The 16408-nt window shown below is 38.7% G+C and overlaps 1 protein-coding gene across 1 annotated transcript in view; it reads left to right on the forward strand.

The window, feature by feature from the left end:
- The window catches only part of ZNHIT6 (zinc finger HIT-type containing 6), a 34621-nt gene extending 18985 nt beyond the window's left edge, over window positions 1-15636 (forward strand). The window contains exons 8-9 of the mRNA XM_026057545.1: window positions 9864-9988; window positions 15338-15636. Coding sequence (XP_025913330.1) covers window positions 9864-9988; window positions 15338-15423 — 211 coding nt within the window. The 3' untranslated portion in view covers window positions 15424-15636. The remainder of the gene's footprint in view (window positions 1-9863; window positions 9989-15337) is intronic.
- Window positions 15637-16408: the final 772 nt, after the last annotated feature.

Below are 16408 nucleotides of genomic sequence, written 5' to 3' on the forward strand. Positions count from 1 at the left end.
TATTTAAATACATTGTGAATAGCCTCAAATGTTGATAGTGTTAGTGTTTTCCTTAGAGTCTGTCTCAGTTTCTCCTATCAGCTTCTTAGGGCACTTCCTTCCACATTATCACTTGTGAATTACTTCATGTAATACCAGTAGAGCTTATGGCTTGTGCTTTCTACTTCTCACATATAATTCAGTAATCATTGCTGTTAGTGTGATGCATGGATTAGTTCATTTTTATCATCATATTAAAACGCATTTCAAAAATACTACTTTAGCAAACTGTCCTGAAAGCGACATGTTTCAAGCATTATTTCTTTCTTTGCATTTTTGCAAGTGTTGGAAAGTGTGAGGTGCTTTCGTTTAAGGTTCTCTAGTCTTACTTAGGAAGCAATTTCTCTTCGTGTTTGTATAGTACTTGGTATAGGTGATACAGGAATTATGGATACAAATCCCTGGCTGAAATGCTGGCCTTGGCATGGGCTGGAGCAGCCCCCAYGCTGGCGTTAGCCTATGCCAGCAGAAGATTGACAGTAGAATTCATTACTCCTCTCCAGCCCACAGCAGCTGGCACAGAAGCGGCTCTGCCAGCTTTACAAAAGCAGGGAGCTAGCTTACAATATTTATTCTTTGCTGCACAACTGCAGTCAGACTCTGGCTGCTTTGTGCTGTTCAAGGGGAAATAGAATTTGGTCTGTATTCTGTTTTTTAGACACAGTCTATTAATACTTGCTGTTGCTTTTCCCATAGTGTTAGGGGGGGGGGTTGTTTTTGTTTTTTTTTTAATTATTAAAACTTCAGGCTTTTCCTACTGAATACTTTGTTACATCTTCTTGTATGTCATTTTCAGCCTTCCCAGTTTTGTTACACCAGCCATTTCAGTGTGATTTTCACTTGCTCTTTCTTTCTTTGAACATCGGTCCCTGCAGACAAAAGCATGGAGAACAACAAATTCCAGGATATGCAGCTTTTACCATAAAAATAGTCAGTTTTCTTTCCTATCTACTTGTGTTTTCATTTGAAATCATGTATTACACAACACAGATGGAAAGCAGAAATCTAGTCATTGCTGACTATAAAAAGTATGTATGATCTGAATCTTCAGTATGCATAGCTAAATGTTTATGATGCCTTACTACAATTACTTGACCTTTGAGATTTTAGGGATGATTTGAAACAAAACAGAATTGGTCCATCTTACCATCTTGAGCAATCGTTCTTTTTTTTTTTTTCCCTGAAAGGGATTCCTTTATGAACCAGTATGCGCCTGTTTTTTAAAATAACAATCCAGTATTTTGTAACCCATACTGAATTCTTTTGGATGAACTAGCTTATAATTAATGGTATTGCATTAGGACTTCTGGAGTGTCCCAGCTAGAGTGTCTAAGACTTTGAGCCATCTATTGCACAAAGATTTATTTGAAATTGCAGTCTCCRCTCCAGAATCCTGCCATCTGTGTTACAGCAAGTTAGATCCAGACCACTCATAGAGGAGGAATGTGCGAATAAGTAAAGAGGTAAAGGAGAGAGAACAGTAAAAGTGTTAGTGTTGGCTTCAGCCAGTGGTTTGACCTCTGCCTGTCTCTTCATCTAGTGGTGTGATGTAAACACCCCAGGCAGTTTCAAAGACCTTCAGATCCTTCACGTTTACAAAGCAGGTGGACAGACCCCAGATTCTAAAAATATAAGGAAAACTCTAGACTGTAACTTCTTTTCTGCCACGTAACTGCGTTTGTAGTATGTGAGCAGTGTAGCCAGCATATGCACAGGTTATTCTTCTCTGTACTCTTGAGAAAGTGCGCATCTAGGAATGGCTGTTTCCAGAGCAAATGTTGCGGCTTGCTTCAGCTCACCGTCTCTCCTGGGGTGCAGACAGGAACTTGCCTGTATAACTGTGTAGCTTATGCATAGTATAGAAAAAGCCTTTATGGAAGTGTGTGTGCTGCGTAGCATGCGCATATGAGGCATGCTTAGAGGCAAGAAGGCAGTCTATGAAGTCCACAAGAAGATTTTAGTTGAAAAAACCCCCGTTGAATAATCCAGCAAATATGATGCCCCTGGGGCAGAGGCAGCAGCTAAAAATGGTTTGCAGACCAGAGGTTGAAACCCTTTGTCCTATTCCAGTCTAGCTAAAGTGTAGTGTTGAGATGTGTTGAGGAGTTTAATTAAGCTGCATCCAACTGTGCAGTTGTTAAATATTTTCCTGAAGGAGAGAGAGTGTTTGCCTTGGAAAGAATGTATTAGTTGCTAGACTTGGAAGGAAAGACACACTGAGACACTGACTTAAAGCTAGTTCATGAGCTAGCAAGGTCAGTTTTGGGGACCGGGCGGCATGGGGAGGCTGAAGTCAAAGCCTTCTAGAAGCAAAGAGGCAAATTTGTTTGTATTTGAGAGGAGTTGAGGTGATAAGGGACTGAACTTGGAAGCTGCAGCGCTGTGAAAAATGGCAGCTTAGCCATCAGTGTTTTAAAAAAGACAGCGTAAAGGGGACCTTTTTATGTTCCAGTCAGAAAGGCGAGAACCTGTTATTTCCTTCTGATGGTGCCAAAGGGGAATCCCTCTGTTCTTCTCTTTCCTGACGGAAATGAGCTAGGACTGATTGTTTCGACCCCGCCAAGGAGGGAATTGACCTTCCTGCTTGTTTTGCCAAGAAAATAGCTTGTTTTCTTCATTCCATAGCTTTTCATTTTCATTGTAAAACATTAGTAACCCCTTAATGGAAGGTTTCTGGCACTGAGATTCCCATGCAGATAAGTATAAATTTGCATGTAAGTATAAATTTCCTAACTTGGTATATTGGAGTTTTTCATTGCATCTTTCGGTATGCTTTGGTAAACCCCCCACCTTCAAGATTATTTACAGTAATATGTCAAGATATATCTCGTGAGACTGTGTAACAGATGAACTGTAATTAAAATAGACCTGTGACATTCAGTTTTTCTCCCCTCTCATGATTATGCCAGTAGTTTACTAATGATAAATTTACATGTCTTGGTTTCCCTGCATTTTGGGGCAAACAAGCATTCACAGCTTTTACTTGTACTAAAAATGCCACTAATATTGTTGCAGTTTTTGAAACTTCAAGGATTCATCTTCAATAGTCAACCCCCTCTCTGTCTAGTAACTTTTCCTTTGTGAAATTTCATATTCCCTTTAGACCTGTCGTTAACTCATTAGGCTGTTTTGTTTATCATTCCTGTAGTAGCCTCACATGATTTTGGTATACCTTTTTGGCGATGGCTACACTGTGCAACTTAAAGATTTTTATACCTTGAGCCTTTGAGCAATTTATGTAGCTGCCTGGCAAATTCATGTTTGTATAAAGCACCACTGCCATGATGCACTTGAATTATAGTATCTTTACTTGCTGCTGGATTGTTTGATTACTTCTCATTATGTCTTATAAAGATGGAGAAAATATTTGCTTTCTTGAAATTCCATATCACTTTACTTCTGTGTTCTTTGAACCAAATTTTACTGAATCCAAGGAACTGACATTTGCTAGTTTCACATTTTCCTTCTGGGCTTGTTTTATCATGCTTTCTCCCATAAGGAAAGATTCAGGATGATTTGTCCTCCAGTTAGTCTTTAGATCATTTTTATGCATCCTGATTCCTTTTACCACTTCACTCTTAATGCTCTGTCCACCGAATTGTTGCAGCAGATGCCTTATCTGCTTTTTGGGTTTTKCCATCAACTGATTTATTTTTCCATGATTGTCTTTAAACAACTTTTACTGTGTTTTTCTCTTTGAGCAATTGCCTCATTCTCAAGAGGTTTAAACAAGGACAGCCTTTGTGCTTCTAGGGTGACATACTTGTATTCTTATTTTGCATATCTCTCTTCTTTTCATCAACTGTTTTGTGTATTTTCTGTGATAAAAGTGAACAACTTACTGAATGCTCCTAGCCAGATATTACTGTATCTAATAATTTAGGTGACAGTTAGTGTCYCTGCTATCTTCACCTGGGTATTATTTTACTCTTCCCAGGATGTTTTAACTCATTGAAACATGCTTGTATGAAGAGTGGGGTTTGGGGGTTTTTGTTGTTTTTTGGGTTTTAATCCATTTTACAATTCAGTTTTCAGCAGTTCTTAGATTTCCCAAGTGGAAGGGCCTCTTATGGCCCGTAAAAAAAAAAAAGAGGAGACTGTGGATGGATATAGCTTGTCTTAATAGGGTCTTTGTTTGAAGATGATCTTTGGCTGAAATACAGCAGGGAAAAGGAATAGTGTCATGATATTCTTTACATTTGAAAGTGCCAGTACGCATTCTATGTATGTAGCTATAGCTTGGAGATGGTGATAATGTCTAAGATGCTTTCCTAGTAAGCTGACTACTTTTATTCCTATGCGGTGGACTTCTACTTCAGGTTTGTCTGTAGAAGTTGCTGTTGTAACTCAGCGAAGGTCTGCTCTGTTGGTGCTTAGCATTTCAGATTCAAGCCCTGCATGCAGCTGCCATTATGCAGCTAAAGGAATAAAACACTAATAAGGAAGATCTGCTCTGTAAATAACCTTTTCTTATACTGATCAAATGAGTTTAATTTTCATAATGCTATTTTTTTAACTGATTCTGGGGCGGAACTTGTGGGCCAAATAAGATAATAAAAGAAGATTCTCTGTCCTAATTTTGCTTTTTTTCTGAACACTTCCTGCTGTGCTGTAATGAAGGTATTAATGAAGACAGAGATCTGACTTGAAAAGGGATTGTTCAAGCAGCTGGTCTGTATTGGCATAGGCTGAGCTGTGCAGGTTTTGACGATACGGGAGAAATTAGTGAGTATTTGGTGTTGCAATCTGTGAACGTTGCACACCGGCAGAGTCACCATTGAGCATGAGTATAAAGAGGAGCTAGCAGGTTTTAAAATGTTTATGTGAACAGCATTATAAATATTTTTCATATTAAAATACTAATTTGAACTTGGTTGGTCCCCCTCTTTCCTTCCTTAAAAGAATATTCAACCAAAGTAGAGACTTTCCTACTGTTGAGTAGTTGTTAAGAATTACACTGAAATGGAAGTTTTATGGCAAATAATTACACACACCCCCTTTTTTTTTTGCTCATTGAGTTTTCTAGTTCTTCCACATATGGACTAACAAAATTCACTGTGTTCCAAATTTAAAAAATGTCAAAATTCTAGGGACAAAGTTAAATATAAAATTTATGCATCATTATATATGTGCAATACATTGTGTTCACTTTCTGAAATATAACTTTCCTTTCATATCTAATTCAAAAGTGCATTTCACTACTTCCATGTTCACCAAATCATAACCACACGAAGAGGTTGTTCACCACTTAGGAATGAAAGTCCATCTGTTGGTTATTATCCTTACTGTGCGACAGCACTTCAGAATGAGTGCTTGGAAGAGACTTTGCAAGTGTCGTACCCAGTCTTTGCTCTCTTCTAGGCAAACGTAGATACCTAGAAAAAGGCTACCCTCCTTTGTTGGGGAAAAAAAAAAATCCTTCCCGTAAGTTAGTGGGAGTTTGGTGAAGAATTTTTAGCATTAGGCCTGAAACAGATTGCATGAAGTCCTATGTTCTGTTTTATCTGAATTATGTCAAAAAATACCTTAATGTTTCCACTCAGTTCTAGGAAGAGAAAAAATCTTTGCTTAAAATATGAGTAAGAGCTTTATTTGATAGCTATCACTGAAAAATTTTGAACATTATTGTACAGACATGCATTTTAGTTATACATGCAATGACTTAGATGATTAAAACCTGTTTGCTCTCTTTTCAGTGACTAAAATATCAAATTGAAGAAATAACATGTTTACAGTTTATCTTTAATTCCAGATTACAAGGGKTTTTTTTACTATTAAAATCATAGTYCCTGTAGATGACATTCAGGAAAACCTGCTCTTAGCAGGGAATTTCCTGCTGTCTGAATTCGTGGAGACAAATTACGCCACTGAGATGATAGCCATAGGCTCCGTTTGGGGGAGTTTGTTGTCATGCAGTGACCTAATATAGCATTCCTGTCTGTGGGAGACAGATTAGGAGACTGAATTTTTGAATTCCTGGAAGGTAGTGGAATAACTATAGATACTGAAACTATCCTTTGCAGAAACTCATAAATGCTATCAAAAGTGCAGAGCCATGTTAAATTCAGCATTTTGTGGAAGGTAACAAAGTGATTCATAGAGCAAATATATCTGTAAAAGATTATATGGGAACTGATGTGGGATTGCTGAATCTTGTTAAAGTTTCTCAATTGTCACAATTTTGGTAGGTTTTTAAACTGCCTGCTGGCAGGCAGAATTTTGCTTAATTTTTGTCCTTTAAAAAGCAGTTGTTGTTATTTCATCCCAACTGAAATCAAAGCTGTTGTCTGCCAAGATTGTCTCTTTGTGGTCCTTATAAATGGAATCTTCTGACTAAGACAAAATCCAGGCCCATTTCTTTGAGACATTGCTTGGGGAAAGAAAATAGTCAGGGAGGTATGTTAAAAGGGGTGTAGAAGGGGGAAACTGAGGGAATGTATGGAAGGGACTGAGAAAATGTATGGGAAGTAAGTAGCAGGGCGGGAAGACCGTTCCGTGAAGGGTGCAAGGAGAAGTCCTGCTGGCTATGGGACTTGGAAAGCCGCAGGAGGCAAGGTGGGGAGAAAGTACTTTAGGTACCAGAATGTGAAGGCTTATCTCCAGTAGCGTGTTTTAACCATGAGTTATTTAAAAAAAAAGAAAAAAATCCATGTGTTACTCATTTCTTTCCAAATTTACAGTTCAGRGATGTGATATATCACATCTGGGTTCAAAGGTGTCTGTTGCTTGTTGACATGCATGGTCAGTGGCAGGCAGTTGTCTAAGATGGGCACTGGGAGGGTTAAAGGAAGGTGTGAAGATGGGGCAGTAAGGGAATGGTTTTGTGACTGTGGTCAGTTCATTTGGGGGCCTGGAACCAGTCCTACCTCCAAATGCATTTTGTCCTAAAGGGCTGAAGGAGCTCGTATGGGATGACAGCCTCGGTTAAGCTGGTTCCTGTGACAGGCCCTGGGGTGTAGAAGGGTCGCAGAGTGAAAGCACAGACTCATGTTGGTTGTCATTCATTTTTAATGGGCTGTTTGAATGGGACTGTGCACTGAAGGAAGGGCCTGGGAAGAGTTGCAGCCTGCTGTCGGTTCTTCCTGAGCAACCCAGGCAACCTGGCAGTGCTGAAGGGCCAGCAGGTAAAAATGGAGGTAGAAGAATATCTCCTCGTGGTCTGATACTGGTTCTCCCTGCCCCGGCCCCAGCCTTAGCGACGCCTGCCTGCTGTGAGGCTGCTTCCCTGCAAACGCACGGGAGGGAGACCTGTGTGCATCATTAGCAGCCCCACGTATTTGGCTCATTGTGGTGCATGATCAGTTTAGGAAGTCAGGAGACTTGTAAAARTCCCTTTCATGTCATTTTTCAGATTCATTCTCTTCAGCTTTTCTCCAAAATGGCTACACCCTTTCATAAGTAAAAATTGAATTTGGGTGTGAAATTAGGGTTCTGGAAAAGCCTTACGGGGCAGTTGTCCTCTGACCAGAGGTCTGTGTTGTTAACTCCCTGGTACATGACTTTGATCTACTTCTGGGAGACAATTTGGGAGGTTTTATCAGGACAAAGACTTTTGGAGACAACCTGAAAAAATCAGTCTTGTTGAGGAGCCTTCCTATATTTGTCTTTGGAATTGAGGGACAAATATTAGTTTTCCTTTGAGATCTTTTAAGCCTGTGCAGTCAAGGAAGAGGGTGGCAGGTGGATTAGCAGGAAACCTCAAGTTGCACTTGCATATAGTGTGGAGAGCATGGTAGACAGGTCTTTTGGATAGAATAGGCAATAACAGGGAAGTTTAAAAGAGAAGTATTAAGCTCCATTGTTACATTCTCCCTGAAGTTTACAGCCCAGATTATGCACTAAAATTTTGGATGTTTTCTCTGTCACTGTCAACCAATAAAATTTACTTAAAAAACAGAAAAGATAAAGCTGTGACTCTGTGATCTAACAYGTCAATAATTTACTATCATAAAATAGTTTTAAGTACAAATGTTTTATCTTATGCCAAGCTGGACGCTAAAGATGTTTTGTCTAAAACATGAGATAATGGAAAGTGTATTGTGGCATGTGAATTACTTTAGCCTCTTGGTGGTAAATGTTTGCTTAACCAGAAAAGAATGTGTCGAGGTCTTTGCCAAAGGAAAGGTATTGCCATACTTTGCGTTTAGAGTACTGTAAATAAAGCAGTAAATATGTTTCTGCTCATGTGTGTTAATCCACAAGTTATGAATGCATTCATTCAATAAGAAATGTAATATACTGTTATCCCTTTTAAAGGGTTTCAGTAAGAACAGGTCATAATTACTTTGGGTTGAGAGAAACATGAAACCAAATATTTTCATGATGATTGAAGTTGAATATGAGAGAGAAATAGTTTTTGCTCGAACTAACTTTTCCTTAAATCTCAAGAACTCAAATCTTGTTTTACCTTCAATATTCTTCTTGTCCGCTGACTCCTCTGATGTACTGTTCTTAATTACACATTCCTGTAAATCATAAAGTATGTAATTTCCTTCACCCATCCAGTGTATTTTTTGGCAAAAGAAAGCCCAGCTGCATAACATGTAGATGATCAGAGAAGAAAGAACAGCTATGGGAAATACTTCACTTATTACCCTGTGTGTTTTATTTTTGAACTTCATGTGCTTTTAACTGATGCAGTAGCTTAGTAGTAATTTAATAATCCTGATTACAGAAAGAATCACATAACTCAGATTGCAGTGTAATAGTATCAGAGCATTTGTTGGATGCTGTAAGTGTATCAAGTGAAAGCAACAGGGTTCTCTTTTAGAGGGCTTTGAAATACTCCTTCCTTTCCCCAAAAGCCTACCTCCAGGTTTTTGGTTAGAGAGTTGGGAGAGAGTGTTACCGTTATAGGATATAACTGTGGAGAATATGCTCAGTTTACTTTTTATTACTGTGGCATAATTTGTTACATAACTGGCTTCACTCTCTAGGGTGAAGAGGAGCCCTTATATGGGAAAGGGCTGCTCATCCAAGTCCTGTGCCTCTTGTAGCACACACAAATATGTGGGGTTTTCTACAGGGAATTGTTTGAAGATGATGCTGGGAGCAGAGATTTGCATAGACATAAACAGGAATATCGTATCATCTTTTAGAAACAATTGCCGTAATGGGGATCAGTGTTGTCTGTTTTGAGTATCCAAGCCATTACTTCTGCACAAACAGAGCTCTAAGTGCTTCCAGTGTACATTTGTTTTGATAGTCATTTAGCTATGCTTTTTATTTTGACTTTCCAATAAATCATTGATAATTCATAAGCAGACATGATAAACTAAGATACACTACTAACTGTGTAAATTAAACCCATAGTATTAAAGCCCTTAAGCATGAAAAATTACAAACACTCGTATTAAGTATATACTAAGGGTGACTGTTTGGAAAAACAAGTAGAACACTGAGTCTTATATAAATTTAGAATCTGATTTTCATAAATGGCAGAAGAAGGCCCAACTGCGTAACATGTAAATGATCAGAGAAGGAAGAGCTGCTATCGGAAATACTTATACATATCCATTTTGATATCCGTATCTGATTTTGGTAAAGATATCCGTTAAGAACACTTAAAACATTTCAGCCCGTAGGAAAATGTAAATTTCATTCTCCTTCTCATGTACYTAGGCTTAGAAGTTAGGAGGATTAAAAAAATATTTGGTGTAGCTGGATAATAGGACTGGATATTTAGTTTGAATCACAAGATAGTTCTTCTGAACATGATATCATCTAAAAATCTTGTGAATTTCCAGAAACCTTTTTTTTAGAAAGTGTACGTTATGTCCTTGGTCGTATTAAAATCTAAAATAAACTTTCCTGTTATTTTTAAGGTACAATGAACTGGATGCCAGTAGAAGCCTCCTAGACAATTTGAAAGACAAAGTAATAATCGAGTACCCGACGTTATTTGTGGTCTTGAAAACACTGAAGAATGACATGGTGGTTCTTGGCCAAGGTAAGCATATATTTATTTCCTGTTATGCTATACTTAGATATTTTAGTTGGATAAACAATAATTAAGGATACACCCATTATTAATGCTGGGAATGAACAGTATGTCTTGTATTTCCCTCTGAATATAAAAGATCACTATAAAAAAGCTGTTATGAATGCTCTGTCTTAAATCTACTGGTTGATGGCTTATGAACACAAGCTATATTATATGTATTTGTCCTAAATTTGTTTACTAGTGCTTGGTTCATTTTAGTGTAGTTTTAGCCATCATAGTAAAATAATTCTTCAGACTTGTGCTAAATTTTATATTGAGCAAAGTTTGATGGAGTTGGTTGTTTCTGAAAAGTCAAGCTGTCTGGGGAAGATCAGTTGTAATAAGCCTACTGATCATAAAAGGGAATGATTTTCCATGATTTCCCAGCATAACTCCTAATATTGGACAAACAGTCTTGAGTTACCAGCTAGCCATTAGCAATCATAATGGTGAAGTGGCTTTTCATTTGGGTTGAAAGCACTACATTATCTTTGAAAAGCACTCCACTGGGAGAAAACTTTGTTTTGGAGTTAACTTAGCGGAGAGTCCAGATCTAGTAGGAGTTTATATTTCAGTTTTGAAGTTCATTTCCATCCTTTTCCCCACCATAAAGGCTTCATGTCCCAGCTTCGCTTTTTGCAGCTGCTGATAGAAGGGGCAGTTTAACTAGTCACTGTAGTTGTCCAATGGCATCATTTTCAGTGATGGGCAGGCCTAATTTTTACAAATTTCTGAGGAGAAGGTTTGAACATTCTTGCAGTGGAAATCTCCCTGCAAAAACTGAATCATGGCTCTATATGTATTTAATTAGACTGAATAAATATACCAAGAATATTGTACCAGTGATATCAAACTTCCACGGATCTTGGCTGTTCTGGCTAGATTACAACAAGTGATCCATCGGAGCAATCAGCTCTCAGAGAAACAGAGTGAGAAAATTCCTTGCACTACATATTGCAAGAGCTTCTGAGAGTTAGACACCCTGCCTGAGGATGAGAGGGAGTCTTGTGTGAGCAACTAGATCTGCTGATATTCTCACTAGGCATGCACATAGATTTACTGGAGGACAAGGACACTAGATACCTTCAGTTTATCCATTATTTCTTGAGCTAGGGCCTTTGCTTTTCAGTAGTCAGCCGTTCCCCTGTGGTTTAGATGCCAGGAGGGAATTACAGTCGATTGACTCACAAACTTAATCTGAATAGGGTGGCTGTCAATTATTGTGTGCTGAGCTAGTAGGGAAGTTGTCCTTTTAAGGGTATAGATTCAAATAGGTGTTGATTGAACAACTCTATTTTGAAGTCCTGCTTCTGCCGTGCCTAGTGGTTTCCAGGGAGAGGCAGGACAGGAGGGCAAAGGAGGAGAGTGCTGACATAGCAGGGGACGTGCCAATAGCTCCATCACAGCACAGGGCCAGTGCTGGTCTTCAAGGCAGTGACCTTCCTCTGTTGCAGCAATCACTCAGCAGTCATCCCTGAAGCCAGTATTCAGGGAATGCTGGCAGCTGTTTCAGGTTTAGGGACCCATTAATTTTTTTAATCTTTTTTTTGCAGTTGTTTCTATAGATCCCATAAAAATCAAGAGCATAGTTCCCTGCTGAGGGGTGTTGAGTATAATGTAGCAAAAGATTATAACTAGTGGAGAAAAATAATTATGATTAAAGTTGTGAAAATCATGTTATTTTTGTACATCCTTTYAGTTGACATATTAGCATTTACGTCAGCCTTGAGTTTGCTTTGCATGCATTTTCTTGGAGCCTTTTCTGTTAGCATGGAAGTAAGCATGCTACAGTAACTGAGGAAAGGAAAGAGAAATACCATGTAGCATTTCTTCTCATTTAGAGAGGGAGGGTGAAACCCACTTAAAATCAGATTATCTTCTTAAGATCTGTATGCAGTTGTTTATTGTATGGAAGCAAACTGAAGTCTCAGAATAACTGAAAGAAAACATTTAAAATAGTTGCACTTGCAATTATGTATATAAATAGCTGTAGATACTTCATATCGTGTTTATTTAAATATTTACAGTACATTTAAATGCAAAATAGGCATGTTTATATAGTATCGAAGATTAACAACTTTCGATTTGTACACAGCAAGTATTGATTCAGCCAGACCTTCTGCTGTCCAAAGTACTCTTTTGTGCCTGTTCACATTACCAAGAGTTACAGCATTCACTTACGCTCTTGTAAAGGGATGAAATATTTTGTTCAATGTTAAGCATTAAAATCTTCTCCTTCCTTACTTAATATTTGCTATAAGGTAGTTTTAACACTCAGACAGTAATTTTGGAAAGTAAAAAGCCAAATATCTCAATGGGAATATACAGTGGAAAAAAAAASCCTTCTCAATCTCTCATCTTTCTTCCCATTGCCAAAGCACCTGTTTGTCTTTTTTCTTCCTAAAGCTTCAGAGTTTAAATGGTAAAATTAAATTGTTTGTTTTTTTAAAATACAATCTCAGTGAAAGGATAGGGGTGTGTGTGTGTTTTTGCTCGTTTTACTAAGAGATGAACATGCATTTTACACCTGAAAAAGCTGCCTTCACAAAACCAGTTATATAGCTGATGTTTCCAGGAAAATAATAATACATACTCTTAAATGACAAGGAAAAAAAATGAATAACTAGTGACCTGCAAGACATAGAGCATTACATTTTTATATAAACTTTTTATCTTAGAAATATTAGGGATGTTGAATGTGTATTTGTAATCTTTCCCTCTTCCATTCTGTGGTTCTTATGATCTTCTATGAGTGCTGAGTCTTTAATTCTTAACTATGTATTTATGGCAATGAGCATACTTTTTTCCGATATTGAATTTTCCAAGTTTTCAGTACTCCACAGAATCTATGAGGAAAAGCATGTTCAGAACATGAATATAAAAATGGGAGGACTTTTGTTGTTGTACAACTAGAAGATAAAAAGTCACTTTTGGGGCCTTTTGTAGAAGTGTACCACAATCACTGTATTCTTCTTATGAGTATTATCATTGGAATAAAGGAGAAAGAGCAATATTTGGTTAGTCTGCTTTGTCAGTTGTGTTCACAGATGTTTGCTGAGGGGAAATCAGGGCTTCGCCACCCGAATCTCCAGGGAGAAGTGTGTTGTAACCAGAGAGGTTCTTAAGCCCACTTCCGCCTCCCAAGCAGTGGCTTTTCTGCCCCAGCATCTTCTGTTAGTCGCCATCCAGGTTCTTCGCCAGCTGCATCCATCCCGTGCTCCTGCCTAAGCCATCCTGCTCTGGTTTACCCCGTCTCTGCCAATATCGCCCTTCCCTTCTGCCTTGCTTCCCTTCTCGACGCGCGCCCGGAGGGCTGCGTGTCCCTGCCTGCCCCGCAGCCGGGCCCCTGCCACGGCGCTGAGCGGCYGTCTGCGGCAGTCTGGGTAACCGGACTTCGGGTGCTCAGGCTAGCGCAGCCCGTGTCAGCGCTGGGCTCCGTTTTCAGAGCAGGTTTACCCAGGCTAGGACACGCGTAGTGCAGACAAAAACTAGTGGGAATTTAGCTGCTAAAATGATGTTTCTTTATGCAACAACCTCAGCTCTGCCCCTTCCCCAGGAAGAGGAGGCTGGCTAATGAGAGACTAGTTCTCATAGCAACAGCAGCAGGCACGTGCTTGGGAAAGATGACCATTACCCCTGTATTTCAAGTTATTACCCCCAAAGGCRGAGGGGAGCTAAAGCTGGGTGCCGTCTGAGGGGAGATGCTGGAACTTAATGAAAACAAAGCCTATTTTTCCTATCCTTGTTCTCAGAAATGGCTGAAGTATTTTGGCTGAAACTTTCAAAAAAAAAAAATTCTGATCAAGGAAGGTAACTGGCACTGAAGAATTAAACTCAGTGTTTAAATTTTAGGTGAGGAGTGAACTGCAGACAGTTCTATGATGGGAGGGACTGGGCAATTTTAATTTATAGGCAGTGCTGTCAACCCATTAAAAATACACTCTTTTTGAGAGTAGACAATCTATAATTCCTGTTAGATAAAACTTACTATAGCAGACTAAACTAAAGCTAAAATTTGTCTGTTGAGCTGCTTTGTGAGTCAGAAGATTGCCAGATTCTTTTATGTGATGTCTTGATGCTTGACTTGCTGAAAGCAAAAAATACAGGTGCTCTGCTTTCAGCATGCGAGGTCAGTCATGGCTGAAGTCAATAGGGGATTATAGAAGTTTTTACAGGACTTAGGGGCAAAAACAATCTTCACTTCATGCATTACTCAGTACATATCTGGCATATAAATGTTAATTGATCATACACTAGATTTAATGTAGACAAAATGTGACCTCAGATGTTTCTGGGTGAAATGCTTCTATTTTCTTGAACAAATTCCATTGCAACTGTACAGGTGCACGCTGTGTCCCACGTATTATCCACATTTTCCAGCTGTAGAAGTTATCTGGACAGGACAGTAACAGCACTGCATCAGCTCCCATTTGGTAATGTTTCCTGAACGGAGCATCTGACACTAAATGYTCAAAAACTTCTTAAATTCGTAGGCAGATCAAACACTTGAAAATAGCAATGCGAGTAGCGTGTGTATCATGGGCCTGCTTTGCTGTAGTTTATTTTTGTATTGCTTGTGTGTGGGTGCCGCAGAGCAGTGGCATGTGGTGACCTCACCACAAGGTGATGGGTCGGTGCTTGTTAAGGCAGGAGTCGCAGGACGTGAGGCTGAAGACCAGTTTGGGAAATGAGTGCTGCACAACATGATATCAAGAGAACACAACAGCCTGTCCTGAAGCCCAAGTTATTGTGAAGCTTTAACCTCATCAGCTTTAGGTCATGGATTCATGCAGCTTAACACCAGCTTTGGGATGCTGGAACATGTTAAAGGAGCACATATGTGCCTCATCTTAGTTTTCATTTCCATTTAGTATTTCTCAATAGTTCCCCATCTTAAACGAAACGCTAAAGAAATTGCGAATGATTTATAATTCATTACAGTTGTAATATATGTATGTGGCAACCCGGAAAATAACATTTAAAAACAAACCAAGGCAACGATTTGAAATTCTCAGGGGATGAAGAGTGTTGTGTGGGATAAATACCCTGCTTAACTGCTTGGCTGAAAGACTAAGATTTAAAAAATAAATCCTAAACATTGTCTTGCTTTCTCCTTCAACTACGAGGTCCTACACAGGGCCATATCCTGTGTTATGAAACCGTTCATATCTTTTGAAATGGTTATCTTCAAGGAAGCTGTGATTAAAAGGAAGAAGATCGGGAACGCTGCTTCTGTTTCATGAGCAAACCGGAAAGAGGGCAAACAACAGTGCTGTATCTAATTGTTTGTTTTTGTTTTGTGTCCTACACCCTCAGATGCCAGTGAATCTGCTGAGGACTCGAACAGTGAAAGTTCATCCCTTTCATCTGAGGAAGAAGGGGAAATTCGGGAGAGTTCATGACAATTCTTTGAGAGAAGAGGGTGGGATGTGCCTTTTATATTTCTTCTTTTATTAAATTAAATCTTTTTTTATATAACTGAGTTCTTTGAGGTGCAGTTTGGTATGCTTTGCTAAAGAGAGCCCTTCCAAACTGCCTGTTTAATTTTGGATTTCGTAATGCATATGTAGGTGTGTAAATAAAGAGATGGGGATTGTTGATTCCAGAAAATCTGATATTCTTATTGCATTGCACACTTTTGTCTATATATCTTTAAAAAAATCAGAATAACCCAAACTTAAAGCTTCCAGGTTAGCTTCAACAATATATTTTTCCCTTTATCCTAAAATTTCAGTGTCTTATTACCAGATATTTAAACTCAGAGAAATATGTTTGCATTGACATGTAAATTTATGAGTCATAATGCTTAAATTCCTTTAAAAATCCTGTGTTTTCTTAAACAAGTTTTCTTTCAGGGTATTTCTTATCATGCTGAACTGCTGCAGATGGTCTTACTTTACTGTTGACTTTAATCTTCTGTGGTGATGTTTTGGGTGCTTGGTACGGTATTGTTTTTTCTTATTTGGTTGCATTCTGCTTACTGTGTTAAGCAAGGGACCAGATTGAGCCATGTTTTCTGGCTGGCATGCTGCTATATGTTTAATCTTCTAGCCTGATGTTCCAAATTTGCATGAGTTTAAGAATCAACAGAAATGAATACATGGAGTTTCACTAATGTTCATATATTGAACAGGGCTTATGTTGTGCACACTATATTATTAGTTTATCTACTGAAGCCAGATATTGTAAATAGGTACTGGAGTATCAGCTAGATCTTGCCTAATTCAAAACAAATAAACCTTAAAAAAATCATGTACCATACCATCTGCTGACAATAGAAATCTGTTGTTAACCTCTGTGGCAAGGTTTCAAGATCCCAAATTACCTGTCACCGTATCTAAGTCCCTCGTGTCTGTGGGATCTGCTGAAGGGTTAGAAGAAGTGACT

The sequence above is a fragment of the Apteryx rowi genome, unplaced genomic scaffold (genome assembly GCF_003343035.1).
Source record: "Apteryx rowi isolate R43461 unplaced genomic scaffold, aptRow1 scaffold_14, whole genome shotgun sequence".
NCBI classification, from domain to species: Eukaryota; Metazoa; Chordata; class Aves; order Apterygiformes; family Apterygidae; genus Apteryx; species Apteryx rowi.